This window comes from Canis lupus, chromosome 19 (assembly GCF_048164855.1).
Source record: "Canis lupus baileyi chromosome 19, mCanLup2.hap1, whole genome shotgun sequence".
Taxonomy (NCBI): domain Eukaryota; kingdom Metazoa; phylum Chordata; class Mammalia; order Carnivora; family Canidae; genus Canis; species Canis lupus.
In genome coordinates this window covers 34020186-34038535 of record NC_132856.1, presented here as the reverse complement: position 1 = coordinate 34038535, position 18350 = coordinate 34020186, and the positions used below count along the sequence as shown (strand labels likewise).

The 18350-nt window shown below is 47.2% G+C and overlaps 1 protein-coding gene across 7 annotated transcripts in view; it reads left to right on the top strand.

The window, feature by feature from the left end:
* The window catches only part of FLNB (filamin B), a 138537-nt gene that overhangs the window by 95850 nt on the left and 24337 nt on the right, over window positions 1–18350 (top strand). For 2 of the 7 annotated variants that reach the window (XM_072785699.1, XM_072785694.1), the window contains exons 21-33: window positions 535–1132; window positions 1876–2049; window positions 2866–3028; window positions 3844–4004; window positions 6104–6271; window positions 7521–7613; window positions 8400–8523; window positions 9644–9800; window positions 10780–10969; window positions 12796–13043; window positions 16144–16215; window positions 16940–17042; window positions 17735–17875. In XM_072785699.1, the coding sequence (XP_072641800.1) occupies window positions 535–1132; window positions 1876–2049; window positions 2866–3028; window positions 3844–4004; window positions 6104–6271; window positions 7521–7613; window positions 8400–8523; window positions 9644–9800; window positions 10780–10969; window positions 12796–13043; window positions 16144–16215; window positions 16940–17042; window positions 17735–17875 (2392 nt within the window). The remainder of the gene's footprint in view (window positions 1–534; window positions 1133–1875; window positions 2050–2865; window positions 3029–3843; window positions 4005–6103; window positions 6272–7520; window positions 7614–8399; window positions 8524–9643; window positions 9801–10779; window positions 10970–12795; window positions 13044–16143; window positions 16216–16939; window positions 17043–17734; window positions 17876–18350) is intronic. The other 5 variants (XM_072785695.1, XM_072785698.1, XM_072785697.1 and 2 more) reach the window with 5 other exon arrangements.

The following is an 18350-nucleotide window of genomic DNA, read 5'->3' as shown; positions in this document are numbered from 1 at the left end:
GGATGAACCTGCCTTGACATCCTGTTCACCCCAGATACAGAGTTTACAGGAGGGTTCACCCTGGGTGCTATGCATCCTGCAGGTTTAGACAAATGTATAATGACACATATCCACCACTCCAGTGTCATGTTTTATTATATGGAATTTGTTGAGAGGTGTAGCTGTCAAAGCAACAGAAAGGTCCATAAAACCATCCTATAAACGTTCAGACCCGCGTGTGTTTGTTAGACCAGACGTTAGGTCTCCACCTGCGGCCCTGTGGTTCAGAAATGCTGGGTGCAGCAGGAGGGGAAGTCATGCCCCGTGCTTCGGAGGGCTACGCCTCTGGGCTGTGGCTTTCAGGCGTTGTCTCCCTCTCATAGCTGTTCACAGCCTGGATGGCACTATGGCTCTCTGTGGTCTGTCTGACTCAGAGACCCCAGGGAGGAGGGCCACTCAACTAAGATGCAGCTCAGTGCTGATTGCAGGCTTAGGGGTTAAGCAGTGCTGGCTAAGCATCAGGCAGACTTTGACTTTTATTCTCTGTTCAAATAGGTGAAGGCCCATGGTCCTGGCCTTGAAGGTGGTCTCGTGGGCAAGCCTGCCGAGTTCACTATCGACACCAAAGGAGCAGGCACTGGAGGTTTGGGCCTCACCGTGGAAGGTCCATGTGAGGCCAAAATTGAATGTTCTGACAATGGTGACGGCACCTGCTCCGTCTCTTACCTGCCCACAAAGCCTGGGGAATACTTCGTCAACATTCTCTTTGAAGAAGTCCACATACCTGGTTCTCCCTTCAAAGCTGACATTGAAATGCCTTTTGACCCCTCTAAAGTCGTGGCTTCAGGACCAGGTCTCCAGCATGGGAAAGTGGGTGAAGCTGGGCTGCTGAGTGTTGACTGTTCAGAAGCAGGGCCCGGGGCCCTGGGCCTGGAAGCCGTCTCAGACTCGGGAACGAAAGCTGAAGTCTGTATTGAAAACAACAAAGACGGTACCTACGCGGTGACCTATGTGCCCCTGACAGCCGGCATGTACACGCTGACCATGAAGTATGGTGGCGAGCTCGTGCCCCACTTCCCTGCCAGGGTCAAGGTGGAGCCTGCCGTGGACACCAGCAGGGTCAAAGTCTTTGGGCCAGGCATAGAAGGAAAAGGTGGGTTTCATAAAAAAAGAGGGAGACTGCAAAATAACTTGGGACTTAGGGGTCACCAGAAATGCAGAGCAGAGCTGCAAACTAATATGCCCACTGGGGCCAGGTGGGGTATAAGAAAACACTCACCTGTGGTTTCTACAGCAGGAAGAGATGGACCACAGCAAAGGGGTGAGCATGTGGCATTTCTGCTGCCCGCCCCTCACTTTGTTTCTCTAGGGGGCATGGGGCTTATCACTGCCAGCAGATTTTCCTATTTCTCTGGCAAAGCCAGAAATCTTGTTTTTTTATGTGGAAATTCAAGATCTTTCATTTTTTGGCACTTAACTGACAAGGTTTAAAATGTGATACTAATACCATACTTGCTATAGAGCAAATCTGTCTTTTCAACTGTCGTAGCACTAACCCCACCTTTGTCCAAAAAGTATGCAAGGAGTTCACCCAAGATACAGAGTTTACAGGAGGGTTCACCCTGGGTGCTATGCATCCTACATCCTACAGGTGGAAAGGGCTGGGAGGAGGAGCTTCGACAGGCTACCTGGGAAGAAGGAGCTTTTACAGGGTGGTGGTGGTGGGTGGGGGGAGGTGGTCATTAATACTCTTGATTTGGAGAGTCAGAGAAAACAGTTGTCTATTGTCATTGAAATTAGACATAATATACCTAAAGTGCCAAGAACCCTAGTTCTTGGATTTGGTCCAAGGTCCTGGGTGTTGGTGATGTTCTTATCTGTGTGATTGCTCTGCAGATGTGTTTCGCGAAGCCACCACCGACTTCACAGTTGATTCACGGCCCCTGACACAAGTTGGGGGTGACCACATCAAGGCCCACATTGCCAACCCCTCAGGGGCCTCTACCGAGTGCTTTGTCACGGACAATGCTGATGGGACCTACCAGGTGGAGTACACACCCTTTGAGAAAGGTGAGATGACTTCTGCTTGGACACGACTGTCATTCAGAGCCATGCTGGGCCATTTCCTTTGGTGACTGGTACTGACTCCTACCCCGTGTTGTCTGGCCTGTCTCAGCAGAGGCATGGACAAAGTGACAGGGACACGTAGAAACCTTCTTCCCCAACAGAGCCAGTGCTTGCTCAGTGCCCGACATGTTGGGCCTGCTGTGTGACAGTTGGGCCAGGTTTAGTCTCAGGCTCCTCGAGCAGCTTGATGTCATGGCATATTGCCCATTTGTATAATTTTTTTTGCATAATCTCTTTCCTGAATATTAGAAATTTTTGAAATGTTTGATAAATCAGGAAAGGATAAAGAAAAAAATGAAAGTACCATATATTCTCATTACCTGAATATATAATTCCTATAAATATTCTGGTATAGATACTTTCAATCTTTTTATGTAGATGCATGTATATTCTATTTCATGGATTTCCCTTTGTCTCTTGGCTAACGACCAGATGGAGTTTTTCCAAATCAGGATAGTACATTTAAGATGACTAACTTGAATACAGACTTAGTGATATTTGCTTAAGGGAGAGGCCTGGTGTGTATGGGTACTGGGGAGGGAGGGTTATGTGGCTGCCAAGTGAACAGGAAGCATAAATAAATAGCTATATTTTTTTAAAAAATCAGATCAAACCGATACCTTTCTCTAACCTGCTTGTTTCAAATAATGTGGGGTAGCAGGTAGATGAGAATGCTAGATGAAACTCTACAGTAGAGTGTTATTTCCCAGAAATAGATGACTCCTGTGCAATTATGTTTCTGTTTGTCGTTTTGAACAGGTCTCCATGTAGTGGAGGTGACATACGATGATGTGCCCATCCCAAATAGTCCCTTCAAAGTGGCTGTAACCGAAGGCTGCCAGCCATCTCGAGTCCAGGCTCAAGGACCAGGATTGAAAGAGGCCTTTACCAACAAACCCAATGTCTTTACTGTTGTTACCAGGTGAGGAAGGTCCTGGGATCTATGTGTTGACTCTCTAAAAGGAGTAGCCTTAGGTAGTTTAACTGCTCGGAAGGAGTTGTATGGGTATATTCTGCATAGGTGTTATGGTCTCCCAACTTTTGAGAGGCTTTTTTTTTTTTTTTTTTCATGGCATATAAGGCATGTTCTTTTTTTTTTTTTTAAGATTTTATTTATTTATTCATGATAGACATAGAGAGAGAAGGGGGACAGAGACACAGGCAGAGGGAGAAGCAAGCTCCATGCCAGGAGCCTGACGCGGGACTTGATCCCGGGACTCCAGGATTACGCCCTGGGCCAAAGACAGGCGCTAAACCGTTGAGCCACCCAGGGATCCCCAGGCATGTTCTTTTGTCAAGCCTTATGCTATACAGAAAGGCCAGTATACCTCAAAAAGTACCAGAAAGCCCTCACTTAAAGTCTTAAAATTGCTGAGTAAACCAGAACTAGATGGAAACTCCTTAACGTGATAATGTAGAAACATATAGCCAATTTCATAGTTAAGTATTAGAAGCATTCCTTCTAAAATTCATCACATGTCACATACCTGATTGTACTGGTAGTCTTAGCCAATACAATTAGATAGGAAAAAAAAAATGAAGGATAAGCATCGGAGGAGGGGTCAGAGCTGCCTTTATATTACACCGTTGAGGAATTTTCTGTGCGGAAGTGTCACAGTAGTTGAGCCAGGTTGGCTAAATGGGATTGCATATGGAGGGATTTTAAAATAATTTTGGCAATAAACAGACCAGCATGAACCACTAGAACTACTTTGCTTTCTTTTCCACACTTTCCAGAGGGGCAGGAATTGGTGGGCTTGGCATAACTGTTGAGGGACCTTCAGAGTCAAAGATCAACTGCAGAGACAACAAAGATGGAAGCTGTAGTGCTGAGTACATCCCCTTTGCTCCAGGGGATTACGATGTTAACATTACATACGGAGGAGCCCACATCCCTGGTAAGCTATCCCTCAGAAAGGTACCCAAAGAATAATTGATGTGGCATGAAAGCAGGTTTTGTTTTGCTTATCTTTGAATGGGAAAAAGAGTCTAATATTTGCAGTAGCTGCAAAGGGAGAATTTTCCTTATGGCTGTGTCTCCATGAATATCCCAACTCCCAATAGGACCAGTAACCTGGCGAAATGTGTTGGCTTGGCATTTTGACTGGAAGTGGTTGTTCACGTGTTGGAGGACCTCATGAGGTGTTGCTATGAAACATTCAACAACCTTCTGGCTTCTTATTTGCTTTCATGGAATTCTTGTTGGTTAAGCATTAGCCCAGTGTTTACTGGCCTGGTATAAACCCCTAGTGGGGTTATTTTTGATGGGATATGCTGTCTTGCCCGCTGTGGCATATTGGATTCCTCTGGTGGGCCAGCTGTGGTTGGTTGGTGGTGGCTTTTGGGTCAACTAGATCACGTGGGATAAGCACATCAGGAAGAAAAGCTGCCGTGATTGGTTTTAGATGTCTGCCTGGGGAATGCTTGGTATCTGCCACCTAAAGTTCTAAAGTTCTCCTATTACTTCTTGGCTGCTCTCATGCTAAGTTCAGACACCTTCCAGGGGAAGCTCTGACTTGGAGATTAGCCTCAGAGGTAGTCTATTGTCATCAGCTGCTGACACTGAAATTCTCAACTGTTTTTCTGTGAAATGAAGGTCCCTTTTATTCCCCTAAACCCCCGCCTGGAAGGTGATGTTTGTCTTTGCCAGGGTCAGCCATTTATTTCAGTTAGCTGAAAAATTTGATGCCATTGAAACCCAGCTATTGTTAAAAAGGCAAGACCTCTACTCTTTTGTGATCTCTTGATCTACCACTCTATTTTACAATAGATTTTGAGGCAGGCCAAGCAGGGACATCTGAGTTTGTGTGGCAGTTACAAGTTATTAATTTTGCCAGCCTTCTTGGAGAGCACAAAGACTCCTCACATAGCAAGAGGCGCATGTCACCCCTTGGTGATGGACTTGGTAGCCTGAGGAGGCATGATGTCAGGGACACTGGGGCTCCTATTTCTGGCTCACCTCTGGGGGGTTCTTACTTGGTCCATGTTGGTGGGGGAATCCCATGAGGATCTCTGGCCCAGCCCTAGTTTTTCTGTTTAGTACTTCTCTTGCAAATCCTGATCACACAACATTTTCTGTTTCCTTGCTCTTTTTTTTTTTTTTTTTTAATGATATTTATTTCGGAGAGAGAGAGCAAGAGAGCACACACACAAAGGGAGAAGCAGACTCCCTGCTGAGCAGGGAGTCCAGTGCAGGGCTCAGTCCCAGGACCCCAAGACCATGACCTGAGCCGAAGGCATACACTTAACTGACTGAGCCAGCCAGGCACTCCTGTTTCCTTGGTCTTTAAAACCAATACCTTCACAGAGTAGGAGGCCCCCAGTGTCCCTTTGGGGTCAGCCGTGCAGGAGGAGGACCACAGCTGACAGGGAGAAAGAGCAAGGCTTCACCCAATGGCCAGGGAACCAAGCAGGCCATTCGTGGCAGGAAGCTGTGGGCTGTGTTGTAAGGCAAGGATTCCAGGAAGCCCTCAGGAGCTGTTTGGGGAGAGGATATAAGATGTGGGCCACAAGGCCCCAGCCACCTCTGCAGCAGTCTGCACTCCTTCCTTCCACCACTCAGCGTCCTCCTTCCACTTCATTGACAGCCTGCCTTCTCCCTCACCTCCAGGGCTCTGCATGTGCCTATCACTGTGCTCAAAACCCCCTCCATCTGTTTCCTGGGTGCTATCTGCTCTCTCTCATCTCAACTTAGATATCACTGGAAAGCTTCCTCTGGCCTCCTGAAGACCAGATTTGTTGCCTCTTAAGTGCTCCACCAATGTTTATACATGCCTCCAACATCTGTTTCGTGTGATGTTCTACTTCTAGTTTTCCTCGCCCTTCTCCCGCATTGTGGGTTCCGGCGGGGGGGGGGGGGGGGGGCGGGGGGGAGGCATTAACCACTCTGGGCCCAGCACATGGCTTGATGCCTGTGGAGGATGCCCATGGGTGCACACAAGGCAGGCCTCCTGGCACTACGTGAGCTGTGCTTAGAACCCTGGGACCTCTTTTCCAGGCAGTCCCTTCAGAGTTCCTGTGAAGGATGTGGTGGACCCTAGCAAGGTCAAGATCGCTGGCCCTGGGCTGGGCTCCGGTGTCCGAGCCCACATCTTACAGTCCTTCACGGTGGACAGCAGCAAGGCTGGCCTGGCCCCACTGGAAGTGAGGGTCCTGGGCCCCCGAGGTGAGTATACATCCTGCCTTCCTGCCAGAAGCTCTGCCCCAGTGGGGGGCAACTGTGACCCAGCGCAGGCACTTTATTTTTGAGTTTGGTCATGAACTGCAAATTTCTTAAGTTACTTTATTGCTCCATATCCTACCTAAACAGGAGAGGCTCCTGCTTTTATTTATTGATTTTTAAAACTTTTACTTCTATATTTTGAGAGAGAGAAAGAGTAGGGGGAGCCGCAGAGGCAGAGGGAGAGACGAATCTTGATCAGTCTGCCTGCTGAGAACGGAACCTGATGCAGGGCTTGATCTCACAACCCTGAGATCATGACCTGAGCCGAAATCAAGAGTTGGATGCTTAACCAACAGAGCTACCTAGGCTTAGCCCCGAAGCTCCTGCTTTTAAAAGCAGGCAGACCTCTTATTTCTCTAGTGGTCTTTCCATTTAATAACATGTCTCTCAATGTCTTTGTAAATTTTCATTTTTCTTAAGCAGTGAGATGAAGCCAGTAGGATTTGGGCTCTCACATGTATGTTTCTGCATTTGTGCAGTGACTGGGTTTGGCCTAGAATTTGGGTGCGCAGTAGGTTCGGAAGTAATGCAAACTTTTTTTTGAGATGCCTTATAGCACCTTGTTCCACATTGGTGCCCATGTGAAACACACCCCAAATTTCTAGAAATGACAGCTACGCAGCCCATGGGACGCATGCCTTTGTCATTGTCCCAACTTCCTGGAGGGAGAGGATCTCTTAGGAAATGGCCTTTGTTGACAATTTGGCCTGCCTTGTTGGCAGCCTGGAACTGGGGTTTGGTATGACCAGCAGGCCATTTTGGGACAGAGCCCTGAAGTGCATTGAAATTTACCTTATTTGGTAGGCCATCACATTTCCTCTTCCGGTATTTAAAATGTGCCATTCTCTCCCTAATTTCTTAAATTATCTGGATTTTTCCCTAGTGATGTGTTAGCTTTACAGAAGTGGCAAACGAGGGTTTCCTTCTTTGAAGAGGAACTTTCTACTTAATGGGGTTCAGCAGGAGGTTATGCCCTTTGAAGCTCAGGGCAGATGTGGTTTGAGGGAAATGAGGTCATGGGGCTGGAATCTGATTCTGCATAGTTACTGAGCTTTAAGACCTGTGTGTGTGTGTGTGTGTGTGTGTGTGTGTGTGTGTGTGTGTGTATGAGAGAGGGGGGAGGCTTTACTTAGATATCTATCTCTATTATATTATTATGGAAGCCTCAGAAGTAACAGCCTTTTAATTTTAGCTGATGAGATGGATTCCCAGTCATGGCGCAGCCCCTTGAAAGCCATTTCAGAGTTCTTTAAAGGTGACCCGAAGGGTGACTTTACGGAGACAGGTTTGCATATTCCTATTGGCTGCTGCTCTAATATATGTGATCTGAATGCCTCTTGCTAGTCTTACCCCTAAAATTGCCTTATTCTTGCCTCATCTGCTTTGCTTAATGAGTGTGCCATGCTTTGCTTAACCTACCTTGCAATCGACCCATTCTTGATGCTCATGTTCAGAACTGGGATCTGGAATCTACCAACCCAATGCCTGCCTTGATTATGCTTTAACATAGTCTCTAACCATCCCCCGCAGGCATCACTTTGAAGATCCCCTCACCCCATGAGATTGGCATCCTCTCCTGCCCTGCACCTACACCCAGCCTGCTGGCACCATAATGGTCTGTGCTCAAAGGTGACCATAAGTTTGACTGGCCAGCCCATTAGTTAACTTTTGCTGTTCAGAGTTGTGGACTCTTTGGCTGTACCTCAGCTATAGAGTAAAATTGCCACATCCCAAGCATGCCTCACCAGCTTGAAAGGGGATAGCATGCCTACAACACGTGTCTTCGCACAAGCACAGGCAGTCTCCGTAATTATATTCAAGGGCTCAGTGAGTGTACTTTAGCCAACAGAAAGCTAAAGGTGTCTCTTGGGGTCATTTCTGCAACCATGAATTGGGGATCCTGTCTCCTGTGATTTCTTGGGCCTCTGATTATGGCCTGCTTGCCTTTATGTTACTCATAAGTGAAAACCAATAGCTCTTGGGGATGAATGTGATTCTGTTCAAGCTAAGCTGAAGGTGGAGTGAAGGAGAGTCTAAGCAGTTCCTCAAGACCTTTCATTTCTTTTCTCAGGCCTGGTGGAGCCAGTGAACATAGTGGACAATGGGGATGGCACACATACAGTGACCTACACCCCGTCCCAGGAGGGGCCTTACATGGTCTCAGTTAAATATGCTGATGAGGAGATCCCTCGTAGGTAAGCTCCTGACACTTATAGAAGGGGGTCCAAACCAACCTGAAGCCCACCCCTCTGTAAGATTGGCCAGCACTGTCCTGGTGACCACTCATCCATTCATTTATCCATCTGTCCATCTGCCTAACCTAACCATCCACCCATCTATCTACCCATCCATCCACCCATCTGTCATCCACTCACCCACCCACCCATCTGTCTACCCATCCAACCATCTGATCAGCAGGTATCAGCGAGAACCTGCATTCTATGCACAGGTGTTACAACACACTAGCCTTGATATCTGTGGCAAATCCTCTCTTGGTATCCTGTACCCTCCTATTTTGTTCCTTCTGGCCATCTTTAATTTAAAGATGAGCTGAAATTAAGGAGTTGAGAATCTTTGAAGAAACAAGGAATGTGTTAATTCATCAAAGTTCTTTCCAGTGACCTTGCAGGTAGTTCTCTGATTAGAGCAAAGATTTTTTACTTTTTCACTTCTTTACTTGAGGATTTGGTTGACAGTAGTATTCCCAGAGGGTATTGGATAGAAACCTTGTTCCTCATTCAAACGAATATGAAATGTTGCATATGCTCTTCCTCTCTCAGAACAACCTCCAAAGGATTCTTTTTATACCCCTTGGGATGAAAAAATTTTACCCATACCCCCAATATACACATTTTTATATAGAGATACACATATAGCTCTAAGTATGTAGCAGTATGTAATTTATAAATTACATTTATGTATTACTTTGCTAATAGGTAGTTTGCCATCTGAAGCATATTAAAAATAGAAGAAGATGAGATAAAATGATAATTTTATCATTCCAGCATTGTTTCCTAATTCCACTATTCCCTTCCCATTTTGGTGAACATTTTCTTAGCATAACAAAAATGAGTTAACCGTGTCTCCCAAACTGAGTTGGGGATTAGTGTGTATCCCGTGGAATGCACTCACAGAAAGCATATGACGGTCACATGGTTTTAAATTTTTGCTGGATTTAAAGTACATAAGGCACTCGCTGTCTTACCTGCTATAGAAATCCACCCCCCTCAAGCCCAGTCTTTTTGTGTACGGAAGATCAAATGTAGCTGAGATGACGGTGTCCACACTGACTGGGATATGTATGTGTCTTTCAAGTCCCTTTAAGGTCAAGGTTCTTCCCACATATGATGCCAGCAAAGTGACTGCCAGTGGCCCTGGCCTCAGTTCCTATGGTGTGCCTGCCAGCCTGCCTGTGGAATTTGCGATTGATGCCCGAGATGCTGGGGAAGGCCTGCTTGCTGTTCAGATCACGGTAACTTTGAGTTATTTTCTAGAGTCAAACTTGATTAATAAAGACCTTAATTCTGGGCCAAGGATAAAAACAAGATTTTTAATAACCAATTTCTGCCCTGATACAAATGTTTGATGGATTTTGTTCCCATCAGAGAGTCAGTAATTGTGCAAGAACAAATATGCTTGCCTGAGCGAGATGTCTGAAGGTGTGGCTCCAAGGACCATGTTTGAATGAATCTCATGTATTTTGATCTCTAGTATTTGATCTAGTATTCCTCTGCTTTGGTTATAAAATGCTTGAAATGACTCATCAGATTAATTAGGACTAAGGCGCTATGTATATAAGAGTTCCTTCACACAGGGGACAATTCTCTCTTGTTAAAGAAGCTCGGTGGCAAGTCGCTTGGGTGCCATGTGGCTTCTGTCCTGAGGTCTCTTCATGGACCATGAGCTGGTACACATGGCAGGCTGCCAGGAGGAGAAAAGGCAGAAGGGGAAAGGGGGATTTTCAACTCAATCAGCAATCTTGAGCAACTCTGTATGACTTCTGCTTCCCTCTCATTTACTGGAACTTTGTCACAAGTCATATGGCCGTAACCTAGTGGCAGAGTTTGCTAAGAAGTGGAAGCAGTGCACCCAGCCAAGAATTGGCAGCCTTTTACTATAGAAAAGAGGGACAGTAGATGTGGTGGTGCAAGAGCAGGAATCTCTGCCCACTTGTCTTTCTACCTTTCAGTTGATCCGGAGCTAAATCACTACTTGTTCATGTGACAGTAAAATTCCTAAAAATTGACCATGTCCATATGGTGTTAAAAAGATCCGTGAGCCTCTCCTCTCCCTACACAACCCCCCCAAAAGAAAAGATTGTATTAAACCATTAATTCTATCTCCTCCTGAATAAGACATAAATTAATAAGCAAAATGTGCCTCAGTTTCCCATGAGTGGTTTTTACGTCTTGATGACAACATCCTAAGTAGCATTTCTCTGTGATCCACAGGACCAAGAGGGAAAACCCAAAAGAGCCATTGTCCACGACAATAAAGATGGCACGTATGCCGTCACCTACATCCCTGACAAGACCGGACGCTATATGATTGGGGTCACCTATGGCGGGGACGACATCCCACTGTCTCCCTATCGCATCCGGGCCACACAGACTGGAGATGCTAGCAAGTGCCTGGCCACAGGTGAGTGTGGGTTTTGGAGTCAGAAAGCCAGGGGCTAGCCCTTCTCTGCCACTTAATGGCTGTGTGATTAGGACAAGCTGCTCAACCACTCTGAGCTTCAGTCAGACTTAGATGGAAGATCTTTCTGAGAACTTTTGAATTCAAGAAACTCTTCTCAGGATCAGAGACTGTTTCACAGGGTCATTGCAAAGATTAGATGAGGTCAGGCATAAAAAATGCTTAGCACAGTGCCAGGCACATGGAAGCTATTATTATGTTACTTTTGAAGTGGGTGCGTTTGTTGAGATCTCAGCTGTGGCAGCAGCTCCCATGAGAAGCTGCAAATGTGTGCCTTTCCTTTCATGAGTAAATGGTTTAATTATTCAAGATTTATTCAGGAGCAATTCAGGTCAGCATTAGAGAAACGCATTCAAGGATCTAGGTTTTTCCTTAGCACTCGAGACTATGCCCATGCTCTCAGAATATCTCCAGAAATATTTGAACATCACACTCCTTTTAGCTTCTGAGACACGACTGTCTAAGACAACCACGGACCCTTTTGTTCCTGAGAATAGCTCTTGCTACTCTCATACTATTCCAGCAGATTCCAAAACATGAATCCCCATCTCTGAAATGAAACAGATTTGCATCTCTTTAAATTAAACATAGGTCTACCCTGGATGTGTTCTCTCTCATATCTTATCTTGCTCTAAATGGAGAAAAGCTTTTGGATTTTAGAGTAAGCTATAAACTGCTCAAGATGGTGATTTGGGGCTGAAAAATTGAGAACTTTCGAACCACTGGCCAAACCAATCCACCCTAACCCTAGGTCTATGCTCTGCCAGGAATGATTAGATTGCCTTTACTAGCCTGTAGGAATGATAATATTGGGCAGGGACTTATTCCTTGCACTCTGGACCCTATTCCCTCCCTTGCTGGGGCAGATCCTGAGCAGAATCATCTCTCAGCCAGGGGGCTACTGGAGGCTACGTTTCTCGGTCTGTCATTCAAGGCCTTCCACAGACTGGCCCCAGATTCCCTGCTACTTACCATTCCCAGTAGTGGAATGTGAACAACATGCTCTTAGCATTCCCTGTTGCTTCTACACACTTTCTGCCTTTTTTTTTTTCTTTTTGCCAATAGGCTTTTAGTTCACTAGTCTGCATTCCCTGCTGTGTGGTTCCCACGTGAAAGGGTGCCACCAGTCAGAGAGAGACTGGTCATGGTTTAGGGACAGGGGTGATAGGTCTCCCCTAGCCAAGAGTACCTGTCCTTCAGAACTCAGTTGCTACCCGTTTTCTCAAAAAGCCCTCTGTCGGTGTGGCAACCGTGGGATACAGACTCCTGGACCTTTATTTATAGAGATGTGCTACAGGACACTCCTGAAGCACGACAGATCATTTTTTCTGTAACTTAGCTCCCCCTCTGTGTGAACACAGCACATCAAGCTGTGTGGTCCTTGGTGCCAGGCCTGCAAAGTCTGTGAGATGAGGAACATCTTGAGAGCAGAGACTGTGTTTGGTTCCCTTTTGTGTGTACCTGGCCCTTAAGAAAATGCCCCGTAGATGTCTGCTTCGGGAAGCTGACTGTCTTCCCCAGACCCCTGAATGCCGGCAAGCCGGGTCCAACATGTGGTTGACACTCAGAGCTTGTTTAGTGAGTAACGGATGGAACGGTCCCGTGAGCAGCGCCTTCCCCGGGTGATCTGTGGGACAGCCCCTTGTGGCCGCCGTCGAGGGGCGAGCATTGACGACACAGACCACACGAAGGCGTGGTTTGTTCTCGGGCCTCCAGGGCAACTGTCCGCGGCTGGAGCTTCCATTCCCTTCTCCTGAACTTTTCTCCAGGCCCTGGAATCGCTTCCACTGTGAAAACCGGCGAGGAAGTGGGCTTTGTGGTTGATGCCAAGACCGCCGGGAAGGGGAAGGTGACCTGCACGGTTCTGACCCCCGACGGCACCGAGGCCGAGGCCGATGTCATCGAGAATGAGGATGGCACGTACGACATCTTCTACACGGCCGCCAAGCCGGGCACCTATGTCATCTACGTGCGCTTTGGCGGAGTTGACATTCCCAATAGCCCCTTCACCGTCATGGTAAGGACGATTCCTTCCCTAGAGCACTCTGGTACGACAGGCAGCGATGATAACAGCTGCCATCTGTTAAATCCTGGCTACAACATCCCCTTCCGCTTTTTTTTTCGTTTTCTTTAAAAAAATTTTTCTTAAGCAGTCATGACCTCGTACAGTCCCAGAGTAAATCTCTTGAAATCCGGAGACCCTTGGCTGTAAGAATTTTTAAGGAATCTTATTAGCCATCGAAGTATCCATCATGTGAAGGATCTTAGGCAAGGTCCTGGCATAAGCCCAGTTCAGAAGGATACACTCTGACCAAAAAAATGTGTATAAGTAAGACACCACAATTTTTCATCCTGCTAGTTCTTCCTCCTTCCTCCTTCCTCATCTCCACGGCCTGGAGGAGAGAGGTTCCTGATGCCGTTATGTCTGGAGACTTGACTCCTACCCCAGGACACAGAGTGCTTCCAGCTCTGTTTTAGAAAAGATTCAGATGTTGTAGAGATGCGGGAAGCAGCATGTCTCTTGAATAGGAACACCTGGAATGAAGGGTTCCAGAGAGGGTGGGACTCCTTCATATTCAACGAGTGACTTTTGGACTCTCCACTGATTATGAAGGTTCTTTAATCAGGAAAAGATTAGAAACCTCATTTGACCCGTAAAACCATTGTCGGCCCTTTTGCAGGTGAGGTATAGGAACAAGGCTCAGAGTCAAGTTCACTGAGCCCAGTGTGCCTGCTCTGGACGGCCACCGACTGCCCCTCACGTGGTGTCCTCTGATGTCACGACAGCTAGCCACGCCTGACCACAAAGTCCTCAGGCCTCAGTGACCTGGCTCCACACACAGCCCACGAAGCCCCTTCTAATGATTTCACTTTATGCAGCAGCAGAGAAGGGACTTGTTCCAAACAGAAGCCCGTGCCTTCCAAACATCTATAATCTGTTGTAGCTTTTTTTCCCCTTTCTGTAGATGTTTGTTTATCTGTAAACATTCTGCCAGAGATCTGGAGCCTTTTTTTTTTTTTGGTCTCAAGGATGTAAGCACTTGTCAACTTTGACACTGTTCGTGTGGGAGTGTTTTTCTCCTTCAGGGCAGAGAGAAATGCAGCTAGAGAGTTTATATTGTTCTTATTTACAGAGACGGGTCCCAGTTGTAGTTTCAAGAATTTGTTTTAGTCTGTAGTGGGTTTTTTTTTTTTTTTTTTTTTTTTTTTTTTTTTTTTTTAATTTTTATTTATTTATGATAGTCACAGAGAGAGAGAGAGAGAGAGAGGCAGAGACTCAGGCAGAGGGAGAAGCAGGCTCCATGCACTGGGAGCCCGATGTGGGATTCGATCCCGGGTCTCCAGGATCGCGCCCTGGGCCAAAGGCAGGCGCCAAACCGCTGCGCCACCCAGGGATCCCTGTAGTGGGTTTTATCTGGTTGATTAGAATAGCAGCATGGAAGAGCAGCCCCTGGGTAGAGGCCATAGCCTTGCTGGTGCCAAGAGCTAGGGATGGGTTGGGAGGGTCCGAGTGAAAAAGTCAGTGTGAAAAAAATCTTGAGCCATTTTAGCTGCTGCAACAGGGGCTCAAAGTAGGGGCCACCAAACTCATTGGGAATGAATGTCCCCTCAGCTCTGGATTACAAGGATATTTTGTGCAGACACACTGCCCCCTAGCCACTACTGAAGGCAGGAAAGGGGCCTGGGGTGGGGGTAGGTCACCCACAGTACGGGTTTAGGTCTGTATTCTCCCAGAAAGTTCCAGACTTTCTCCAGCCTTACCTAGATGGACTTTCTTTGCATGTGGATTCCCTGCCTCCCTCTATAGACTTGTGGCCAGAAGGACGGGTGCACCCAGTACTGTGTTCAGAGCTCACGTCTCAAGGAGCCCCAGCAGGGCTGGTTCAGTTAAATACATCATGAAGTCACAGGTCTAGCGGCTTATCTGCTCATCAGCATTGAGAAGTCCTAGGTCCCAGTTCATAGTGTGGTCAGTGAAAGATCTTGCTCCCGACCACTTTGTCCGCACATAGCGCCACTGTGGGAGAGCCCCAGGAGGCAGGGATAGGGCTGTTCCCCATGTGGAAGCTTACAAAGCTGCCTTTCTAAGTGAAGTCCCCTTTCTGCAGATGCTAAAATACACAGAAAGGAGTAAAGCAGGGATGTAAGCCTTCCTCCAGGGGGTGGCCTTCCAATTCTTGTTGATGATGGTAGAAGAGGGGGACCCTCTCTTATCAGGTTGATCGGAGCAGGAGCATAACGTCTATGGTTTAAAAAAATGAATTTATAGACTTCTATTTTATTTTTTTAAAAGACTTCTGTTTATTATTTTTTTAAGATTTTATTTATTTATTCATGACAGAGAGAGAGAGAGAGAGAGAGACCCAGGCAGAGGGAGAAGCAGGCTCCATGCAGGGAGACCGACGTGGGACTTGATCCCGGGTCTCCAGGATCACACCCCAGGCTGAAGGCAGTGCTAAACCGCTGGGCCACTGGGGCTACCCGAATTTATAGACTTTTTTTTTTTTTTAATTTATAGACTTTTAAAACATTAATACCACAGACCTTTATCAAACAAGAGGAAACCACTTTCCTAGTTCCATGCTGCAGAAGTGACTAGTCCCTATTTGCACAACACACCCATCAGCTTGGTGCAAGGGATCGTGTCATCCACATACACTTGTTTTCGTCTCATAGGCATAGGCACCCTTCCACATTTCATTCATCAGGCTTGGTTGCTTCTTCTAGTGTACAGGTTTGCATAATTTGCTAAACTGAGTCTCTGGCGGATGGACATTTTAGGTTACATCAAGTTCTCTTGACCACAGACAGCTCTAGTAAAATCCATGGCACATATCAATTACCTATGGACTTTCGGGTTACCATTGTTATAGGCTTGCTTCCTAGAAGTGGCATCTCGGGTTCAAAGGGCTTGGGTGTTTGACATTTGGAGAAAGGGTGCCAACTTGTTCTCCATGAGGGGAGGAAGAATGCAGGATCCTGCCAGAGCGAGTGGCTCCCTGCTGTACCAGAGGGAGCAGAGACAGGGAGGAGGCAGCCCTCAGACCTTAGAACCTACTAAGTAGCAGTGTCCCTTCAATGTGATTCCCAACTAATCTCCATTTGCCACCGACCAGGCCACGGATGGGGAAGTCGAGGCTGTGGAGGAGGCTCCGGTAAATGCATGTTCCCCTGGATTCAGGCCCTGGGTACACTTTTTTTTTTTTTTTTCCTATTTGCGTTTCTGTGTTTACTCAGCCTTCATTTCAGAAAAGCTACAGCCTGCTTCTGGGGATTGCTTAAGCCCTCTGGGTGTCCTGGTCATTGGTTTGTCCCCCACTGATTGGTCCATCACAATGATCCCCGCTTCCTCTGTAATGAGACCCACCTGTGTCATCGTATGCGCTCCACGAATCTCCAGCCGTCATATCTGTGATCACGCTCAGTGTAGTTTGTCACCGCGGTTCAGAGGAACCTGGACTGTCTTCAGCCCTCCTGCTGACTCTCAAGGCCGCCCCTTGCACATTTGGTTTCTGTTCAGGGGGAAAACCACCTGCTGCTACTTTCTGCCACTTAAAACGCACCTTCTTTTCCAGGCCACAAGCAACTAAACCTTTCCAGGTGGAGCCTCTTGGGACTCACAGACATTGCTGTCTCTCACTTTTTCACTTTCCCATGAGCACTGCTGGGAATTTTACAAGCAAAATGCCTAGTGACTTTTTAGCAATTGGTCAGCATGACTTCTCCAATCCTTCAGGCTCTGCTCTGGCCCTGGGGCCAGTTAGACAAAGCCCATCCTCCATGGATGGACAGCCACATTCCCAAATCCTGGCTGCACTGACTTGCAAAATTCCCAGTTGCTCTGCCCTCTGTTGCTTCACTGGCCCACACTGTTGTCCACTTTCCCCAGTGACAACTGCTTCCTGTTTTTAGGTAACCGAAGAGGCTTATGTCCCAGTGAGTGACATGAACGGCCTGGGGTTCAAGCCTTTCGACTTGGTCATTCCGTTTGCGGTCAGGAAAGGAGAAATCACTGGTAAGCACTGTCATGAAAGCCACCTTGTTCTCCCTGGATTGTACCAGCTTTCCAGAACAGTGCCTGGGAGGTGGTTCCACTTGTCCCTAATACTTGGGGTCCTGAACCCAGCATCCCTTGTTCTTGCTGTAGGAGATTGGTCCAAGAGCCCCTGAGATTGCAGAATGTTCTCCGTACATTATGTGGTGTCTCTGAAGGGGGTGATTGATTTATAACTTGTTTACATCCTGGAGAAGGCCGGGGCTTCTCTCCAGGTTAAGAACGGCTGTATTAGATCCCTCTTGACTGTCAGGTTCCTGTCCTGCCTTTCTTCCTGCCTTGTCTTATTCTTGCACCTTTCCAGATGTGACATTGACACTAAAGTCTATATTGTGCAAGACTTTCTTTCTCTCCGAGCCTCCTTTTAATGTCTGTTTCTCTTTGAGTTGACATTCTGCTAATGCTACTGGCCTTGTGGTCTTTTCTAGTCAGTACAAAAGTAGATAACTTTTGACTTGAGTTGCCTGCTGCATTTTGTGGAGGAAAAGGAAACAGAACAAAGGCAAACATGTCTCTTTTCCTGTTGTGGATCGTGGATGCTTTAGGCAGCCATGAGTGCTCTTGCATCTGAAGGCCACCTGCGCCTTGGCACTCAGCTTCTCCAGGGCAAGTCGCTGGGGGGCTCATTGCCCTGTCTCCCTGTGCTCTAACAGGAGAGGTCCATATGCCTTCTGGGAAGACAGCTACACCTGAGATTGTGGACAACAAGGACGGCACGGTCACTGTCAGATACGCCCCCACTGAGGTTGGGCTGCATGAGATGCACATCAGATACATGGGCGGCCACATCCCTGGTGAGTCAGGCTTGGCACCTGGGGCAGTGTGCCCTGCAAGATGACGGGACGTGGGGCCTGAACATCTGGGAGGTTTGCAGAGACGTTCAGCTAGCTGATGTGCAGGAAACAGTTCTTGGTGGCAGGATTGGGAATGCTGTGTGTCCCTCTGAAACCAAAAAGCCTGTGACCCCAGCAGAACCAGCTACTTTCCAGAAGGGATGGTACGGCTGAGCATCCTGGGTCACAGTTCAGCCCTTAGGTCCATGATTATTTATCTTTGTCACTATGCCTAGTGTGGCCAAAGGGTGAACTGGGAGAAAATGTGAGGCACATCGAGGGACTTTCCAGCCTGGCCTGCAGAGCCCTGTGTGGCGTGGGGTTTTGGGGTGGGAGGAGGAAAGGACAAGCTGCCTTATGTTCACACTGCCCTTGACAAGGAAATCCAGCTCAGATTTCATGTCCATCAACCAGCACAGTGTTATACTTGTTCTTA